The following is a 22,406-nucleotide window of genomic DNA, read 5'->3' as shown; positions in this document are numbered from 1 at the left end:
CTGTGTCTATTAATGAATTAAAACAATATACAATTAAGCTCTGATAATTCTATTTCTAACAAAATTTTGGGCAAATAATTTTTTTCTTTATATGAGCAGGCAACTATATAAATTAGAGTACTCATAGTCATAGCCATTGAAAACTGCAAAACATTGACATAGATTTTTTAATGACATAGTCGCATTTCAATTTAAATTATGGAGTTTCAAGATAGTTTCTAGCTGTAAAATTGTTAGTACATTTATGTATCCCAGGTAAATTTTCTGCCTTCCTTATATGTGTTATGCTATCTGGTCTTTTCCTATGTGCTGAGTTGAGCCCTAAGATTTCTAATGTAGATGAAGCTTACTTTAATGAGAATTTCACATGTATGTTGTTGCAATTTGTTTACTCCCTATCTTCCTAATCTATCCTCTACCCCGAGATTTGAGTCAATTTTATAACAGCCAGATTAAGATTTTAGCCAAAATAATTTTATGTAAGTCTCGAGATTTAGAAAATCTCCAGACTTACATAATATTATTTTGACTAAAATCTTGATCGGATCATTTTAAAAAATCACTCTAATTGTGCCGTTTAACAACACTACCCTACTTTCAAAGATATAGAAACAGATGGCTCTTACTCCTTTCCCTGTTTATATAGATATTGGGGAAGTGAGGCTCTACTAATAATAATTAAAATTTATTGCTTCCCTATTATATTTGAGTAATGGCTAAATTTCGGTTAATTCGGCTCAATCTTCAGACGCTTATCTGAGAAAATTCTTTAACATTAAGGGGTTTTAATTTATTTTAGTTTCTTAAGGACCCCTTGGCCAAAGTGATAGTATTCGGCTAAAAACTTGGTTTAGCCGAATTTTTAACCGATTAAAAATTGGCTTAGGCAGCTAAAAATATAGTAATTAAATTACCCAACTGTATTCTAAACTAAACGCTTCGTCACTATTAGACACCTTCAGTAAAAAACGCAAACATTGGTTAAGTTTTATTAAGAGGGTGGTGGTGTTTCAAAATATAGGTATCTATATTTCAATTTAAAATCACGTTTGAAGAAATCTATCGAGAGGTAATATAATAATTAAGCGTGATTTATGATTCATATTTCCCCTGAACATTAAAATATAAAATTAAGATATCGGCATAAATTTTTGAAATTTACATATCATTTTTTTATTTACGACTATATTAAATTAAATCGAAGTAGAAAGATAATCATAATCTATAAATAAAACTGATAAATAAACACGTTTGTAAACAGCTAGAAATTATCTAGTAACTTAATTGATATATTTTATTTTATATTTTTCACAGTTCGCAGATACAATATAATTCTTAATAAATATAATTGTAGACAAAATATATACATTTGGCGAGTATATAGACTAAAATTTTTATAATTATAATTATATAAAAATTTTAAAATTCTTGTTTATCATTGAATTTGTAAACACATGATTATACATTTTTTATAAATGCGCATTTCAAAGTCATAGCAAAATTTATAAAATTTCGACAGTCATTCAATATTTTGTATTATTAATATATTTTAGGCCATTTTATAGATTTATTTTATATATAATAACTTAATACCCGTTGATATCTCGGAAAATATTTTCATAATATAAATTAGAACATATTAGCAAATAATATAAATTAGATCATATTAGCAAAATGGATTTAACTTCCTGTGAATCATGGAAAGCACTTCAGAAGTATTTTGAGGCAAAAGGCAGGAACATTAGTATGAAAAAAATGTTTGCAGAAAATCCTACAAGAGCTAAGGAATTCAGGTATATATAAATTTTTAATTTCTACTGACTAATTTAATATTAGGTATACTATATTAATTTTATTAAAACATTGGGCAAAATTTTTATTATCAATTATTCTTATTTTAAAAATTATTATTTATACAATTTTTTTTCAGTATTTCAGATTGATACTATAAAGTTATGTAATAAATAAATTGGTTGGTTACATATATCTCTGGAGTATTAAGATTTTAATGTATAAATTAATCAATTAAAAAACAATTACAAACTAATTGTAAATGGCCTTGAATGATAATTGGCAAACAATTATGTATTTTGCTAACATAAAAAATATATTTGACATTTCTTCAAGTGTTAAATTATTGATATCTTATATTCATTCAAAATGCCCAATTTCACTTTTATCATATAACCTAGCAATTAAAATTTTCACTTTGAGGATTATATAAAAATTTAGAATTAAAAGTAACATTCTTGAATTTATTTTTCATAGACATTCTTCACATAATTTGTCATAGTTGTAGATTAGAATTTGTTTAAATTACATATTAAAATGACTTTTTGTTAAAATTCCAACTTTCCATACCAAATCTATATTAGTATGCCATAAGAAAGAAAGAAAAAGAAAATTTTTAAATAAAATATAGATATCGAACATGCTAATAAATTATTTACATCCATTTGATAATTAAATTAAAAATCTAAAAATATCAGATCTGCAGAGGCACCTATTTTCAGGCCTTTCCCACGTAAATATTTTGATATAATTTCCATTCCATGTCCCATTGTCTTGATTGACCTGGCTTGGGTTTAAGATTTTCTTCTTGGCCTATATTTTTAAGATTAATATTAGAAATTTTTTGATCGACTTTTACAAATTACGTGATACGTGAAATATAACGCATATGCCCTCTAACTGTTGAGTAAACAACAGAGCTACGCTAGGTATTCCTCACTTCCATCTAATTGGAAAAAACGAAATTAATTTGGGTACGAAAGTAAAAAAATGCGAGGAGCCCTCTACACGTTTGTGGGCAAGCCGCACGTACTTGTACGCACTTAGGCATCCATAGGCTCCAAGAGAAAGAGCGGGGCAGAGATAAAGAGCCTATGCCCAAGAACTGCTGCATAAGTAATTACTTTAAGGGTGGGTTGTGGCTGATTTTAAGTTTAAAAAAATTTTGTTCAGGCATATATTGTTTCAAACAACATTTAAAATATAAAGTACATACCAATTGAGTTTTAGTTTGTCCTGATCTAGTAGCAACACAGTGGTTTAGAAATATTAAGAAATTATTTATTTCAGATATCTATCCTTAATACGGAAAAGTTTTTTGATAAGTTTTTGCAATTATTTAGTTTGATGAATTGCTTCATGTTTAAGTTAAGTTCCATAACATCTTTTATTGTTTTATAGTACCATAGGGATTTATATTTAGTGTATTCTTTTTTTTATAAGTGTATACCCATTTAATTGCATCATGAATTAGATTATGTTCTGAGTTCCTTATTATGTATGAGAGGAATTGAATGCACCGTTTTTTTAAGGTAATGTTTATTGGGGTGTGTTTTGATACCTTCCATAGATTATTGTTGGATATTACTCTTGGGTAGAAGATTCCGTTAATGATTCGGAGGCAGTTATTTATGAATGATTGTAATTTTCTGTTCTCCGTTTTGTTTAATTCTCATAGATCTCCTCCATATAGCAATATTGGAATAACTGTGGAATTAAAAATTCTTAGTCTGGTATGTACAGATATTTCTTTTGTTTTCCATATTTTCATGTATTTATAAAAGGCTCCTCTTGCTTTTTGTATTCTTATTTTCAGCTCTTCTTTATAACCTTCTGTGTTGTCAAATATGACGCTTAGATATTTTATTTTGTCAACTATTTTGATTTCATTTCCATCGATTGTGAAATTTAGATTTTGAGTTGCGTTTGGAGAAGAAAGAATACAATTTTTGTTGAAATTTATTTTTAACCCTATTCTTAGGCTAAGGGTTCCTAATAAATATAGCATATCTTTCGCTTCTATTTTGTTTTCTAAACGTATTGTTGTGTTTGAGCTTATTTCTATTAGATTTGCGCATCCTAGGACCTCTTTTATAATTTTACTGATTATAATATTAAACAGTAACGGTGATAGAGTACAGCTTTGTTTCACACCTTTTTCTATTCTGAAGGTGGGGGATATTTTATTGTTGACTTTAAAGCAGGCAGATAGTTTAGAGTAATGATTTCTCAGAATGTAGATAATATTGGGTTCGATCCCACTTTCCAAGAGTGTCCTCCATAGGGCCTCGTGATTCACAGTATCGAATGCTCTACTAAAATCTATAAAAGTGAAGAAGGCAGGGATTTTATATTTGTAGCATTTTTGTATTGTTATTTTTAATGCTAGAATTGGCTCTAGAATATTTTTATTTGGCCTATAAGCACAGATGTATTTGGGTAGTAAGTCTGGAATTGAAGACATGATCCTGTTTTTTAGAAGGACCATGAAAATCTTAGATACTGTAGATGTAAGGGCTACCGCACGATAGTCTTTAAACTCTCTTGGGTCATTTATTTTGGGAAAATTGCATAAATAGGACTTATTCCATTCTACAGGTGTTTTGCCACTATCCCAGATTTTGTTATACAGAGATAACAGGAAAGAAGATACAGTTTTGGGTGCTGTTTTTAGATGTTCCGCTGTTATATTATCAAGCCCAGGGGCTTTATTATTGCGTAATTTTTTAATTACTTTTTCGATTTCCTCAGTGGAGAAACCGGATGGGGGTGGAGTTACATGCTCATTTGTGTTTGTCTGGCAGACGGCTTTCCTTGAATCAAAAACTGTCATATAGTAATCTAACCATAATGCTATTTGTTCGTCCTGGTCCGAAATTAAATTTCCATTTGCTAAAAATAACAATACAAAAATGCTACAGATATAAAATCCCTGCCTTCTTCACTTTTATAGATTTTAGTAGAGCAGCATTCGATACTGTAAATCACGAGGCCCTATGGAGGACACTCATTGGAAAGTGGGATCGAACCCAATATTATCTACATTCTGAGAAATCATTACTCTAAACTATCTGTCTGCTTTAAAGTCAACAATAAAATATCCCCCACCTTCAGAAAAAAAGGTGTGAAACAAGGCTGTACTCTATCATCGTTACTGTTTAATATCATAATCAGTAAAATTATAAAAGAGGTCCTAGGATGCGCAAATCTAGTAGAAATAAGCTCAAACACAACGATACGTTTAGAAAACAAAATAATATCTTATACCGATGTCATAGTCATCATATCGACTAGCTTCGAAGAAACGAAAGATATGCTATATTTATTAGGAACCCTTAGCCTCAATGGGGTTAAAAATAAATTTCAAAAAAACTTGTATTCTTTCTTCTCCAAACGCATGGGCAGCGGGTTCCTTGGATGCCAATTATATCTAATTTCATATATGCAAAATCTCTAAGCAGTACTGTTAATTTATTTTTCATTGCGTTTATATTTAGAGACGCAATCCATAACTTAGCATAAACTGTGTGCTCCGAATTTATGGGTGCCATATTATTTACCGTTCTAAGATAGGAATCAAAATCTAAAAGTTTTGTAGACCAAAAAGAGAAATCAAAAGAATAACTATATTATTATTAACTATATGTTTCTCAAATGTGTTAAAGACTGGAGATAGGAGTATATAATTTAGTAACAATTCCTAAGCTTGGAATGGACTCCATATAACGAAAATACTCTACTGAAGCTGTTGATTATTTTATCGTGAATTAAATGGTCTTGCTAACCATAATTAATTTATTATTTCATCGGAAAACATAATTTTATTAAACGGGTCAGTTGTAGTTTGGAATTTTACCATGATTGATAGATAAGAGTTTGGAGATATGGAATTAGTCACGTTCCATTGCCACTTCGGTTTTATTATTTGTTCAATTTTAAACATATTTGGGGTTTAGAAGACAGGATAAGAAATATGTCGGTGGAAGTATTATAATAATGTTGATTTTCAGGATGGTGGATAAAAAATAACCATATGATTATAATTGAATAATAAGCTATTTAGACCTAATTAATCTTCTTTTTTTTAAAATTTAATAACCAAATTCCCCCCAAAGCAAATTTGCCTTGTTTTCATAAATATCATTTATAGCTAATAAAGAATTTATTTTCTAAGACTAACCTCTTCTTACATATCAATATAAAAATATTTAGTAAAGGTTAATTAATTTTTAAAATACGACTATAAATTCAAAATTTTTAGAAAAAAATGAGCGATAACTTAGAACGATTTTTTATAAAAATATGACATAGCCATACAATAAGTGGACCTAAAGCCCTCCAATAAAATTTATGAGATTAAACCTCACTTAATGATGCCCCCCCCCAACTTAGCTAAATTATCTCAATCATGCCTATGAGTTATGTCATTCATAAATCATCTATGATGTCGATTAAATATTTACTTTGTTGAAGATATAATTACTTTTTTTTAAAATATGCATATTTTAAATAATAGCATAACACTGCCTACACCCGAGGGAGATTTTCTGGTCGATTACTCCAAGAATCTAATAGATCAAGACATCCTAAAGATGCTCCTCGCATTGGTATGGTATATTATAATTTATATTTTCGTAATATATTTGAGCGGGATCGACTAGTAAAAATTGAGGTTTATTTCGGAAGCCCCGTTGACATTTATAATATTCACTAATATGGCGCGAACGATTATTACGGAGGGAGAAATCGAAGTGTTTTTGACACCTTCATTATTGTCGAATATTGTTTTTAAAATGAAATAAAAAAAACGATTATGTATCCACGACTTTAAAAATAGTGTTTTTTTTTAAAAAATTATCTAACTTTTTGGCCAACTCTAAAACGACTCAACGAAGTTTTTATTCTGACAAAATAAAAATTGTCTCAATTTTCAAGTTGAGTCTAATTCTTAGAGATATAACTTAGGTTTTTTATATATACACCGAAAAGCTTGAACGTTACCATATTGGAGGTTGACACAAGGCCGCATTCATAGTGGCACCCGATCCGGCACGATTTAAATTTTCTTTATTAAAATTAATAATTTATTTAGATTATTTTCATGAATAGAATTGAAGATATAACTAATATTAATAAAGAAAAATTGATCTCATTAACATTATTTAAAAAATCGATCAGCTGTTATATCGTGTCGGACCACTATAAATGCGGCCTAAAGCTAGGTGACTTAAACGACACTTACCATAAAAGAATATATTAACATGAATGCGTTTTAATTTTTTTATCATTTACAATTAAATTATAATTCCCATCCACTGTACTAGGCGGAGGAAAGAAAAGTGGCCGATATGAGGGAAGCCATGTTCACGGGACAAAAGATAAACTTCACGGAAGATAGAGCCGTTCTACACACCGCCCTGAGAAATAGATCAAATAACCCCATCATGGTGGACGGTGTTAACGTATGTAGTCCTAAATCATTTAGTCTTCATTTTTAATTGGGAATATGTTTTATATAAGACAACTATTTATTTATTTTTTAATGTTTGGGGATTTTATGTAATTTATTATTAATTTTTTGTTTTTTACCACTAATTTCTACCTTTTTTTAAACCAACCTTATTTATATTTTTAATCAAAATTTTACTTTATCTCATAATTTAGTATATATATTCCAATGATGGATAGTATAATATACCCTTGATCTAAATGCGAACTTAGTTACAATATATTGCATAATTACATGGTAAGGTTGGGTAAAAACATCATTTTTAAAAAAAATAAAAAGCAAAAGGCGATTTATTTGATTTAAATCAAATTTTATTAAAAAAATACTCCCGAGACGAGGGTTCTTAATGGAACATGTATTCATTTTATTAGATTAAATCGGGTTTTTCCCGTGAGATGAACATACAATCATTTAATTAGCAATATTGAATTAACTAAAAATTATTTTATCAATATTTAATATTTGCCCATTTATGATGACAATACAATTCTAAATAGTTAAATTTAAATGTAATGTTTTAGACTATTTAAATTAAATCATTTTTACATTAATGGTAGAATTAATTGATATTTATAAACTGCATTGTATTAATTCTTATCATATAAGCTCAGGTTTGAGCAACGAACATCTGCTAATCCCTGCATAATTATTGGAAAAATAAAAAATTTATATTTACTTTATGAGCGTATATCTCTTCTTCTGGAACTTTACACCTAAAAACTCATTTCGATTCATTGAAATTTCTTTGACTCGAATAATATGATTGCACTCATAGTACATCTATATAATTAATAAATTAGTATATTCCAAGTTAAGTGATGAAACTTGTTTAGGTCTATCTTCTACGCTAATTCAGAAAGGAATCTATATTAGTTTGAATTATTTCAAATTGTTAATAATGTACCGCTATTTTTTGAGCACCTAAATTATATATTTGAATTCAAGCTAAATTTTATTAGAACCAAATATAAATTATTATTCAAATCATGCTAATTTACGGGGCTGAAAACAAATATTAATGGGTGGATTGTCAGGTTTCAATGAGCTACTCACAAAATTCCATATTAAACAATAAATATAATAATAATTTGTTTTTATTTTCTTTTTAGGTTATGGATGAGATAAACGGTGTTCTAGCTCACATGAAGGAGTTTAGCGACTCTGTAAGAGACGGTACTTGGTTAGGTTATACCGGAAAACCCATTAAAGACGTCGTTAACATAGGCATAGGAGGTTCAGACTTGGTAATATAAAACGAAACTGGTTGTATATTTTTATATCATTAATTACTCATTCACTGGGTATAACGAATTTTATGGCGGAATTTCTCGCCAAGGGATTAATGTTTTTTTAAAAAAATCTCTCTGGAGAAGACTCGAGCAACTTGGCATTTAGGCATTAAAACATGATATTCTTTCATCATGAAATATGAGATTTGAAGCAGAGATTTGCTGATACCGATCTATCGATGTTTATGATTTATTTTCATTCATTTTGGTTCAAACAAATATCCAAATGGTGGGAATTTTTTTTAATATAACCACAAACAATAATTAATTTTTAAAAATAAATCAAAAAAAAATTTTTATCTAATTTTTAAAATTATTAATGTTTTTCTTTAAAATTAATGGTTAAAAACGGCTTAACATTCCATTAAGAATATTTAAATAAGTCTTGCTTAAAATTTATGTTCAATTTGTTGGTATTTTTGGAAAAATTGATAAATCTTGAATGATGTTACAGATATTTTTATTGATGATAACAATCAATTTCTTTTTCAAAAAAAAAATTAATTATCGCGATTTCAACTACTAACACTTTTAACCATGCAAAGCATTGGCTTTGATATTGATGCAACTCGCATTTTAATGAAACCATGCGTTGATTGATCCAACTGTATAATCTATACATGGGTCATTAAGCCCCACCGACTTAACTTAAATATTTATTTTTTAAAAAAAGGTTTTCTCTTAAATATATTTTATAGATATGGGCGTATATTTACAAATAAGGTTTAATATATTAAAAGAATCAAATATAATTGAATTTAAAAAAAATTAGGGTCCAAGTATGGTGACATCCGCTCTAGCAAGCTTTTCTAAACCCGGTATATGCACATATTTCGTTTCCAACATTGACGGGACTCACCTCAAAATGGCTTTAAATCTCTGCGATCCAGAAACGACCCTTTTTATCGTGGCTTCTAAAGTAGAAGATTTAACACTATTTTTGTTTGCTTTAAAAGAGAAATATATATTTGCCTTTTTTGAGGCTCGGTAATTTCATATTTTTTATATACCTCGGCCTCTAAAGGAGCCAAAGCGGCTCTGGCTGCGGGCCCATATAAAAATTGAGTTAAATACAAAAGTAGCTTATTATGATTTTTATATTCCAAGTTATTATCATATTAAGCAATCGAAAGATATTCGAAGTGCTAAAATAATTACTTGGTTTTATCGGAATTTATGCATTAATCGGTGGTTGGGACAGAACTCTAAAATATATATGTCGCTGTTGGAGTTCTAATTCATTAGATTTGGTGGGTATAAATGTAACGCATTTCGAAATCAATCTTGATGCTGATAAATAAATTTAGGGCTAATGAAATGAGATGGGCTTGGCAAGCCCAGGATATAATAATTTTTTTTTAAAGTGGAAATCAACTGATTCATTAAAGATACAAATTTTTCTAGGGATGTTATACAATTTAACAAATTTTTTTTTTTTTGAATTTCCAAAAATGCCATAAGACTTTTACAACTATGGAAACCATTACTAATGCCGTTTCCGCCAAGGAATGGTTCTTGGAACACGCAAAAGATGTAAGTTATATTATCGATAACATTATATTACTTTATCAATATTTTCTAATTCATTGGGTAATATTTTTTTTATTCTCATAAATATTAATGTTGCAGGGCAGTAAATTAATCAAAAGTGGGCAATATTTTTTAAAATTAAGGTTTTGGAGCAGTATTTTATTAAAATATTGAGCCATAAAAACGTTCGATTAATTTAATAATTGTTCAGACAGTTTGTAATTAAAAAAAATTATCGCTTAAAATGAATCAATATCATCAACCAATCATAAACTGAAAGTGTTTTTTCATTTTTTTAAATTTAATATTTATAAATTCAGGAATGTGATTTGAAAATTAAATGCAATCTCAACTCAATATCTGCCACTATATACAAATTTTTTTAAAAAATATAATTTTTAAATGATACTTAAAATAAATATAATACACATCAAAATAAAAAAATTCAAAAATCAATTCTTAATAAATAACGTGCTAAAATTTCTATCAACTTACCAAACGATTTTTAAACTGTCCATTTAATTTATGTACTGCTCAGGTCTAAACGAAACTTGTAAATTAATTTAATAACTTGCTGAAATTAATAAAATACTTACCAAACGATTTTTAAACTTGCCCATTTAATTTAATTACTCCACGAGGTATATATCTTATTTATTTATTTTAAAAAACTGGCTTTTGAACCCTTTGTTAGAAAGGAAGGAATAAAGAAATAAATAAAAAAAATGGCAATCCGAAATGAGAACATTAAAAATTAATTAAACATAGTATTCTATAATTTTGTTTAATTATAATATTAGCCGGTAACGGTAGCAAAACATTTCGTGGCCCTCTCGACTAACAAGGTAAAGTGTAAGAAAATATAAATTTTTTTATTTCCTGATTTTTTTTTTATAAATGAAATTCTTAATCGAAATTTAAGTTTTGCCACTTATTACATTTTCCTTCATTCTTTTCAAATTTGAATGGCGCTTAACTGTCCATTAACGCGAACCCCAAATTTCTATTTATTGGCTAGATATTCTGTATATTTTTAGCCGTCAATCTTAGTTTTTAGCCGTCAGTCCTAGTTTTTAGCAGTAAATTTTAGTTTTTAGCTCAAAACTGTAATCAGCTTCAATTTTAATAAATAAAAATAAAATTTTTATTTTTTATTAATTTTTTATTTTATATACTCCTTGGATGAAAAATTTTTTTTAGTTTAAATTTTATTTTACAATGTATTTTTTTTAAAAAAAAACAATGATTCCATTTGGCATCTATGAGCGCCTAAATACCAAAATAATATCATCAGGAGGAATAAGAATGTTAGCGATATAATTTATATGGTCAGATTTTATGTGCGATCAACCAGTAATAGAAGGTGTATCATAAAAATTAAAAGAAATGGAACGTTTATTAAAACTAATGAAATACAAGCAAGAATTATATGTTTTTAGCCCGAGAATTAATCGAATACGATTGAATTTATCATATAATTCTTCGTAGATCATTTTGTTTTTTTATGCATATAATATCACTAAAGTTTAATTGGGATTTTTACGAAAAAGATTTGAAATAATAGGCGAAATTTGATCAAAAACTTTTGAGCATTTTTATACAAATCTTGAGAGATTGAAATCTTTTAAGATTTTTTTTTATATTGAAAAGGCCATTCAAACTCTGAAGCTGATTTGCCTATTTTCAGCCATTACATTACTCTACTCCCAATGGCTCTTAATGGTCTCATAATTTAAATCTCCTGTTACTTTATAATCACCCCCACCCCCCTTTTTAAGATTTAGTGGAAATCTTAATTATAAGTTAATTTTTTTTTATTTGTTGTTATTCCTTTAACTCTTATCATTTATTTTATACAGGCAGAAGTAGAAAAGTTTGGTATCGACAGCAAAAATATGTTCGCCTTTTGGGATGTAAGATTCGTTCGATGTTGATTGACATTTTATTTAATAATAATTAATATATATAATTTTAAATTCATGCTGGAACTATCTGAAAACGAATACTACTCAAATAAATATGAGTCGATTTTTTTAAAAGTAAATTGAATAATTTACCATTCTTATTTGATTGGTGTAATTATGGATAATAACCCAACTCAAGGAATATGCAACACAAGGAAATTTTTTTAATTGGACGAAATATATATTATATATATATATATACAGTTAAAACAAGTAAGTGGATTAAAGGGTAGAAAGATGTGGATTAGGATTAATTAAAGGTTTACCACATATGGGTTTTATGAGGGTTTTAAATAAAAATTTAATCATTTTTATTAATAACTTGTTAAATCTGACAAGTCACGTTATTAATTTTTTTTTTAATGAGTTGGAATTTACTAATTCGATTCGTTTTCGAATAAGTCTAAACATGAATCATAATAAAGATACTAATTATTTGCTGCTTTTTTGATTTGCATGGCTTCAGCGAATGAAATGTATACTAGTGATCTGCATTGGGCCTAATTTTTCAATCCCGGCCCGACCCGAAATTTTTTTAAAAAATTTTGCCGGTCTAGCTCAGCCCGAATTTGTTTAAATAGAAATTCATATTTTTAAAAAATTTTTTACTCAACATAAAATTAATGAATTTAGATATATTTAATCCAAGGCCCTACCCGGCCCTAATTTTTTTAAAAAATATTTGGCACGACCTAGCCGAACACGATTTTTTTTTTTTTAAAAATAGGTCCCTCAGATCTCTAATATATAAATATTCATATATAAGTGGTGATTATCATTTCATTATAATCTAATATTTGGGTGATATTTTTTTTCGTTCTTTCTCTCATCTATTCATAATTTTATATATTTATTTAATCTGAAGTGGGTAGGGGGAAGATATTCCGTATGGTCAGCTATCGGTCTATCCGTCGCCATCAGTATAGGTGAGTCACTTATTTATCTTTATCAATTATTAATTTTATATAAAGAGATCATTATATTATGGAAGTTCTGATTATTTTTGGCCATTTAGAACCAAAAACTTAAAAGGTTATTGAAATACCTTTTTTTAAGTTCCTATTTGTGCTTCGAGGAATGGGAAGGGGGGGGGGTGTATTGTATAATTTTATATATTCTATATCCCCGGGCCTTTATATACATATTGGGGGAAAAACATAAATTATGTAGGTATGGACAATTTCGAATCCTTTCTCGCTGGTGGCCATTTCATGGACAATCACTTTCGCTCAGCCGAATATAACCAAAATGTAAATTAATTTTTAAGAAAACATAAAAACTCATAAAATTAGTTCGTAAGAATATACGATATAAGTACGAAAGGGGCAGTGAATGAATGAATTATTTGTTAAATAGCTTATAATAAAAACCACGCCAACATAGTCGTCTTTGAATATTGGAGTGCTTTATTTTTTTTGTTCATGACTTTTATTTCTAATATTATATCGTGGTAAATTTATTGTCCAAATTGACGGAACATATGGCATAAAGAATTAAAACTAGTGTTGTTAAATGACTCGATTGGAGTCGATTTTTTTGCTAACTCAATATTTTCTCCAGAAAAATATAACGCAAGCCTCAAGATTTTAAAAATCGTTTGGTAAAATACACTCTACCAATTTTGTTACAAATCTTTCAAACACAAATCGTCTCAAAAATATTATAACAATATTTTATTGAAAATTTTACATTGTTCAAGCGTAAACTGTTTTTGTTTATTATAGTTTTATCTTTTTGCTAAATAATATTTTATTAAATAATTGGGAAAATTATAAAAGCAAGCCAGCGGTTTTTTAAAAATCGGCTCAAATCGAGCCAATTAACAACACTTAATTAAAAGATTTTTTTGCAAAAAAATATGATATTTATTTAATGTATTTAGACATTTTCTTAATAGAATTGAGGCAAAGATGATTAATTTATATAAACCAAATAATTTATCATAATTGCTTTAAATTACGTTTTTATAAAAATCATAAAATCATATTAAAGTAAATTTTTTACATTTACTTAAATAAAAGAAATTTGAACGAAAAAAAAAATTATGCAAAAATAATTATAATTTTGATACTAAGATTTTAAGATACATAATATTATTTTTATTAACTATTTTTTGCTTCTAAGCATATTTTATCTCATCCACTTACTTTTGGTATTTCATAATGATTATCATAACATCCATCCATTTATTAAACTAACTCATTTAAAAAAAATGTCAGTTGGAACATTCCGATAATCTAGCGACTATATCATGTTACATTTCGCTCTCCGCTTTATATAAAATATAAAAATTAAATTAATATATCTTTTTTTGAGTCTGCCTTGTCCGAGTTTTCCAAAGAAGGAATTTAGAAACAAACGAAAATGGGAATGACGATGAATGATTGAAATTTTTCTGATAATTTTTTTTATACTTCTTTTAATAGATACCCGTAATCCTCGCCATGATTTCCATATGGTATGGAAATTTTTTTCAAGCCGCTTCTCACGCCATCCTTCCCTACGATCAAGTTTTTTTTAAAACAAAATAAAAAATATTCGACCAATCATATTTAGTGTTTGTAAATCGTTTCGTTTTAGACGCCCTCCAGGCTGAGCCGAGAAAATTGTTAATTTGCCTTATTTTATTTGTGGGATCGGAAACCGTAGGCTTAGAATATACCATAGGAATGATCATTTAAGGCAATAAAACGTTGATAATTAGAGGCAATGACATATAATACCACCTAAACTGACGCATTCATTTATTGATTTAAATGTATATCAATTTAAATTAGCTGATGACACGCCTTGTTTTTCCTTTGTAAATAATTTACAGTTGACAGTTTTTTTTGTTTAATTGTTTTTTGTGTTTTTTTATAAAGATTCGTACTCGATGAGCAGACGGTATATTATAAATCTGGTTTGTGAGATATAGGTTAAGAAATACGTATACTTTTCTTTATACAAAAATAATGATAACATAATATTTATCATTGATTTTCCCTTTTTATTTTGGTTTCGGTCACCTTAATTTTTTTTTTGAATCCTTATATGAATTCTTGAATCATTCTCAAAGCGTGATGTTGATTTTTTGTTAAAGTGTTTTGTAGTCGCTTAGAGCAAAGCCATATAACGAGACGTTAGAAAATGGAAGCGAATTATTCTGAATATTTTTTCTTCTCATATATGTAAATGATAATTAAAAACAAAAATGGTAAGAGACTTACCTTTGTTATTACTACAAATTTCTAATTGCATTCATTCGTTTAAGTACATGAACTTATTTCCGGCTTACTTCCAACAAGGCGATATGGAATCTAACGGCAAATACGTTACGCGTAGTGGAAAACGCGTTACTTATCACACCGGGCCCATCATATGGGGCCAGCCCGGAACAAACGGACAACACGCCTTCTACCAATTGATCCATCAGGGAACCAGGCTGATTCCCTGCGATTTTTTGGCCCCTGTAAAGACCCATAATCCTATTCATCACGGACTACATCAACAGGTATAAATTAAGATTGGAAATATACTGATATCTGCTAAAAAAAATTGGTAAAAATTAGTCTACATGGAATACAGAAATTTACTGGGAAAATAAATAATTTCAAAGGAGAATTTCTTGTAATAAATTTTAATGTAAATATTGCCAATTTGAGAATATATGCTGTTTCAGAACATAGTACATTTTATACAATATAAATATTTATGCTACATTATATACACACACACATATATATTATATATATACGTAGATGTTGATTGCCAATTTTTTGGCCCAACCCGAGGCCCTCATGAAAGGTAGAACTCTTGAGGAAGTTAAAAAGGACTACACCGATAAAGGGCTTGATGTAGAGGACGAAAAAATCAAAAAGATAATGGTGCACCGAGTGTTCGAAGGAAATAGGCCCACCAATAGCATGATATTCCAGAAACTGACTCCCTTCAGCCTGGGCATGCTCATAGGTTTCTTTTTTTTGGATAAAAATAATGGAAGAGTTAGTGAGTGATTTTTATAGGAAACCTGTTCTTATAATCTATTAATTTGATAAGAAAATTTTTTGTTTCAAGTGATCATATTTAACAAATCATTCAAGGTGTATTACATTTGATATGAGATTCTAATATATATTACAGAGAGATGTGTCGTGACTATGAGGTATGATTCCGGTTCGGGACACCCCCTAATCCAAAAATACATGATTCATATTTAATATATGCATTTTTTTAAAATTATATGTGTTCATTATTAAATTGATTAAAAGATAATTTAAATGGTATAAATTTTTATTTTCCTTGTGAATAATTTTACTCTTTATAAACTTTCGTCGTTTTTAATAACTTATTTTCTTCGTGATTATTGTTACTGCATTATCCTCAAACGATAAATCTGATCATAATATGATATTCGCGACTCTACTATCAACTACATGCACAAATGAGATGTAATTTTCTACATTTAAAAGGTTGAAAATTTACCTAAGGGTAACTTACTACACAATCAAGTAATAATAGATTACTTATTAAATATATACCAAGATCCCATTAACCATAAATCTATTAGAAGAAATGGCTAAAGATCCGATGATAGATATAATATATATATTTATAATCAATGTTTACCCAGTTAGTTATCTGTTGAAAATTTATATTAAATGATGATAAATATCTTATTCAAATCGCCTACTGCAGTAAGCGAGTAAAACATGGATAAAAATTTATGATCAAATTGTCTGACGATTATGCTTCTAGAACCACAGAAATTCTTAGATTATTTTTTAAATTAAAAAAATGCACTCTAAATACTATTACAAAACTTAAATCATTTTTGCCCGTTTTTTTTAAAATTCTAATAATCCTGACTGATTATATGAATTTATTGTAACTAAATATTGTCGAAGTCTATAAAAAATATTACATATAATTGATAATGATATTCTATCAATTTAAATTTATATATATATAAATGTATTCTTTTTTTGGTATTATTATTTTTTTTTATCTATCTTAATGTGTATTATAAATTTTCTAGCTTGGTTATAACTATATATTATTTAATATAAGATTCCATCAAGAATATAAGGTTATATTTTATGATTCATTAATTTTTTTAACATAAATATTAAAAAGTATCTATATATTTTGTCAAGAAATGAAAATTTTTTCAAAATAAAGGATCTTAGATACAGATACTAGTATCTAATTAAAAATTTCAAAAATATACTGAGTACAAGATATAAAAAAATCTTCTGTCACACTCTGTAGTGTCTATATCCACATTTTTTTGATAAATCAGTTCCTACAGTACTGTGTTCTTCCATATGACCAATAAAAAATGTTAAAATGTAACTTAGAATAATACTTTATTTGGATTATTACGCGATTTCCTATCTAAAATTTCTCCCGAAAAATTATGAAAAAATGGATATGGAACACTAATACTCAGCTGACGATATGTATGCATTTTTTTTCAATTATTTCTTATTGAACACATGCTCATAAATCCTTATTACGTCACCATAAGGGTACAATCTAAAGATTTATTATATATTATTATAAAATTAATTTACCCAGCCATGTACGAGCACAAGATATTCGTAGAGGGCATCATCTGGGACATCAACTCCTTCGACCAATGGGGAGTCGAATTGGGCAAAAAGTTGGCTCTAACTGCTCTGTCCGATTTGCAGGATACATCTAAGCCCGAAGCTACTGACCCTTCTTTGCACGATAGTTCTACCAACTCTTTGATAACGTTTGTCAAGACGCATCATTTGAATTAATTTTTCTTGAACATCCATCCAATCTATTATAATAAAGAATTTTTTTTCTATCGTTTGATTTTATCTTTTTTTTGGAATTTTTTTAAAAAATGGAAAATTATGAATAATATTATATTAATTTTAAACCTCTTCTTATTCTTGTTTGCTTTTGAAAATATTATAGTATTCGAGTGTTTTTAGATCTCTTAATTGGATTAATTACTATTTCTTTTAAAGTTTATAAATTTTATTATTCAATGGGTGATAGTAATACGTCTACTTCAATTAAAATCGCAGACGATATTTTCTAAATGATTTTTTCTATTTAAAATTTTGGCAAATTATTATTACGTCCCCTCTCCCACCATCGCCGCCCACAATAAACAAACTTTTAAATTATATTATCTACATCATCAAACTTTTATTGTGCACATTTTTTTGAATGATATAAATATTAATTATGAATTAATTGTTATCAATATTATTTAACTTTTTTTCAAAACTTGTCATTAAGGTACTAATATAAAATCAATGTTCTAATCAGGTCAGTTTTGCATATAAAAAATGGCGTCTTTTAGTCTCTAAAATCTTTCTACATCGTCATTTTTTTTATAATAATTATTATTGCAATTTATTTTTTTAAAAAATAATTTTTTAGCATAATTATAAAAAAACAAAACGGTTTTAAAATAAACTTTATTGAAAATTATCGTGATTTTTTTTTCTTAATTTGAAATAAAAAATACAAATTTATTTCATTTTTTTAAAATTAATCTTTTATAAAAAAAAAATATCGGATGCTACTTTAAATATTTATTTTTTTTGTAACCTTTTTATAAAATATAAAATTACTTTATATATCGAATTATTATTAATTTGTTTTTTGCTTTTTTATTCATTATTATTTGAATGCAAAAATTTAATAATTATTTATAAAAAAAATTTTTTATTTTTTTATAAATACATACAACAAATATAATAAAATTTATTTTTACCTTAATCAAAGTTTCCTTATGTATAAAATAGGACAGGTATCTCATATCCCTAACGGATATCGATTCGGGTTCTGATAAAAAAAAGAAGGATTAAGTTTAGGTCCTAAAAAATACGGTTCGGTTTGAACCTTTGAAAACCGTTTCTTATATCGTCAGCCTTACTAGAGTTAGGGTTGCTGAGTCTTCTAGCTAACAAAATAACTATTTTGTCATTTATGTTCTCTGCCACCTTAAAATATTATAGGATAATATCTAATATAAATGCATTTATTTAAAACCTCCATTCTATAATAATATGGAAAATTCGTATACTCCACAATCACTATTGTATTTTGTTTATTCATGTGAGAGAAAATCAGGGTTCAGGTTTAAAAATTTAAAATAGTTTATTTGAAACTACAGACCGACGGGGTATTATAGACCTGGGACGGGTCAGGGCCTGTTTTAGAAAACCGGGTTAAATTAAGTTCCTATTATCAAAATTTCCGATTAATAGAGTTAAATATTCCTGAATTCGGGTTCTCAAATCAATATCCTTTCGTCTGTCCTGTAAAATTGTAAAGCGTGATAATTTTTGAGACCGACATAAATTTACTAGAATTACATTTAGAGAAACTTTTTTTTAAAACTTTTATTATTGTCTGATGGGCCATGATATCAATATTATTTTTTTGATAAGTCAATGTTCCCTTTACTTCTTTAGCGAAATTTGATGGTGGAAATTTAGCCTTTACTTTTACTACTTTAAGGGATTTCTTATACTAAATTAGGCCTAAAATGTAGGTTTTCTTTGACCATTTCTTTGGAAATATGGTGCGATTAGAGTAAAAAATTTTTAATTAGTTTCAAGTTCCTTATCGATAGGTTTACACAGGTCTATCGAATAATATTTAATTCATTATTCGTTTTAAAATTTGCCTGTAGGAATAACAAATATAAACTATTCTTAAATTTTAATAAATATTTGAATTATTCATTAATTTTAGAATTAATATCTGCAAGTATCGTAATTAAATAACCTTAAAATGAATAAAAACGATGAATATTTCGAGAAGAAATAAACATCAATCTACCAAAATACACTGTTTTGCAGATTTAATTTAATTCCATATTTTTTTATTTAAAATTATTTTACTTGCAAAAAATTGTTGAAACAATATTAGATTATTATATTATCAATTTTTACAACTTAAATAATTTACAAACGGATTATAAAATATGGAAATATTTTAATTTTAAAATATGGAAATATTTTAATTTTAAAATATGGAAATATTTTAATTTAACGTATTATAAAATATATAATTACACTAATCTTGTTTTGTGTATAAGAATAAAATAATATTAACCCAATTAAATAATATTAATAAGTCAAGTTTTTGTCACGTATTCATAAATTTGGTTTTTATATTTTTCTTAAATTTAATTTTAAGAATTCGAAATTGTTTTTACTTTTTTTTAAAACTATTAGTTTTAATTGTTAATAATATTCAAAAACAATTGTACAAGTTTTTATGTTTCAGTTTACTTTTAAAAGGTCATTATAAATTGAAGTGTTTTTATTTTACCTTCAAAAACAATTCAATCAAAATATTTTATTTTTATTTTGTTTATAATAAACGTTTTTTTGTATGATTTCATCATTATGATTATTTCAATTTATTTTTGTTTGACCAATAAACATATGGTGTTCAGGAATATTCTTCATAGTGTGTCTTAGTATATTTAATGGTTTTTATATAGTGCTTTATCAAGAATATTTTTGTGTAACAAATTTCTTCTAAACATTCTTCATGCCCCAATCCACGACTAAATAATATATAAAATGTAAACGATATTCAAAAATAAAATAAGGTTTAAATTATAAGAGTCGCAATAACGTCAACCCCTCTTTAAATTAAATTTCAGCTATAGAGTTGTTCTTTCTTCTCTTTATTTCTTTCTTTCTTTCTTTCTTTCTTTCTTTCTTTCTTTCTTTCTTTCTTTCTTTCTTTCTTTCTTTCTTTCTTTCTTTCTTTCTTTCTTTCTTTCTTTCTTTCTTTCTTTCTTTCTTTCTTTCTTTCTTTCTTTCTTTCTTTCTTTCTTTCTTTCTTTCTTTCTTTCTTTTTTCTTTCTTTCTTTCTTCAATTGAGTGTTTTTGATTGTGAACTTAAGAACCTAAATATAAAATAAAAAATCTTTATTAAATAAATAACTATAATCAAATATAAAGTGAATAACATAATTAAAATAAAATAAAAGTAAAAATTATATTTTTAAAAGTAAAAATTAAAAAGTCTTCCAAGCGGAAAAAATAAAAAGTTCATCATCCTACTTGTTAAAACTCTTAAAGTATGAAAAATCTACAATTATCACGCGTTTTTTTCTCATTTACATAGACGGGCTTTTCTAAATAATAACTTAATAATTTTAATAAAACATTGTTTTTGTTTACAATTTGAATAATGCATTTTTTTGTAACGCAAAAATGCAACACTCTTCCACTTAAGTTAGATTCTCCAATCAGCGAATGACCAACTTCTTTCGATTTCGACTTTAAAGATCTGTATCTCCACCAAATCTATTTTTCTTAATCTTTAATTTCTTCTAATTTCTAACGACGGTTGTCTATTGTCTTATATTCTTCACTTCTAAGGACTGGTTGTATTCGATTACAATCTGAAATTCTTGATTTCTATCTTCTGTTTCTTGTCAACTCTTGGTATAGCTCTTTATCTATGATCTCTATAGGCAATTGACGAACTCGATTTACGCCTGTTATCACGATTCACGATGAATTCTTCTAGTCTCTTTTTAAATATATTTCGTTTTAATTCCTTTGGTAAATTATCCTAGTCTTTGCTTGTTTCTAACGGTTTCTGTAATTAATGATTAGCATATTATCTGGTAAACGATGACGACTTTTGTTAACGATTGTAGCTTGACAGCATTGGCCAGTTGTCTTGTTAGTCGCCTATTTCTAACGTTCTTCTGTATTAACCGATTGGTTCTTTAACTCTGTAAACGTTTGACGATAATTAGTCTGTTAGTTTCCAAGAATTCTGGTCTCTTTGATCATCAACTTTCGTATCTTAGACTAAAGTTTACGTCAACACGATATTAGTAAGTTAGTAACGATTGTAGCATGAATGTCTCGAACATTTGTTCTATCTAGTTTCTTGTTTAAAATATTCTCTTGTAATTGATTAACGCTTTTTCTCGGTAAATGATTGGCGATAATTTGTCTGCGATTACTATTGTTTCCACGAATTCTTGTCTATATCGTCGACTTTCGTATCTTAGACTAGAGTTTCAGTTAAAACTTGGCTATATTGGTCAGCGATTAACGATTGCAGCTCGAACGTCTTGACCCTTTGCTCTATCTAGTCCATCTAATTCTTGTAACCGTATAGATCTTACGACAGTTCCTAGATATCATCTACTGTCTTACCGTTTCAGATCGCATCTAATCTACTTCGACCTAAAATAATCTATTTAACCCTTTATAACTTCTGAAATATTTTATCCCTTTTTCTTACCTTTATTCTCAAATTTGAACTACACCGAATATATCATGTCCACTTCGTCTTAAGGTTATCGCC

General features: G+C 27.4%; 1 protein-coding gene across 1 annotated transcript; it reads left to right on the top strand.

Moving 5' to 3' along the window:
• Positions 1-1,554: 1,554 nt before the first annotated feature.
• LOC135925133 (glucose-6-phosphate isomerase-like) lies at positions 1,555-18,565 on the top strand. The gene is made up of 14 exons (XM_065460329.1): positions 1,555-1,793; positions 6,308-6,398; positions 7,116-7,253; positions 8,410-8,544; positions 9,362-9,508; positions 10,051-10,122; positions 10,920-10,964; positions 11,979-12,032; positions 12,949-13,009; positions 13,254-13,333; positions 14,510-14,593; positions 15,337-15,576; positions 15,824-16,034; positions 17,643-18,565. The coding sequence occupies exons 1-14, from the start codon at positions 1,675-1,677 to the stop codon at positions 17,849-17,851; spliced, it is 1,686 nt and encodes a 561-aa protein (XP_065316401.1). The 5' UTR covers positions 1,555-1,674; the 3' UTR covers positions 17,852-18,565.
• Positions 18,566-22,406: the final 3,841 nt, after the last annotated feature.

This window comes from Gordionus sp. m RMFG-2023, chromosome 2 (assembly GCF_954871325.1).
Source record: "Gordionus sp. m RMFG-2023 chromosome 2, tfGorSpeb1-WG-v2, whole genome shotgun sequence".
NCBI classification, from domain to species: Eukaryota; Metazoa; Nematomorpha; class Gordioida; order Chordodea; family Parachordodidae; genus Gordionus; species Gordionus sp. m RMFG-2023.
The sequence above is the reverse complement of the archived record's forward strand: the minus strand, read 5'-3'. Positions and strand labels throughout refer to the sequence as shown.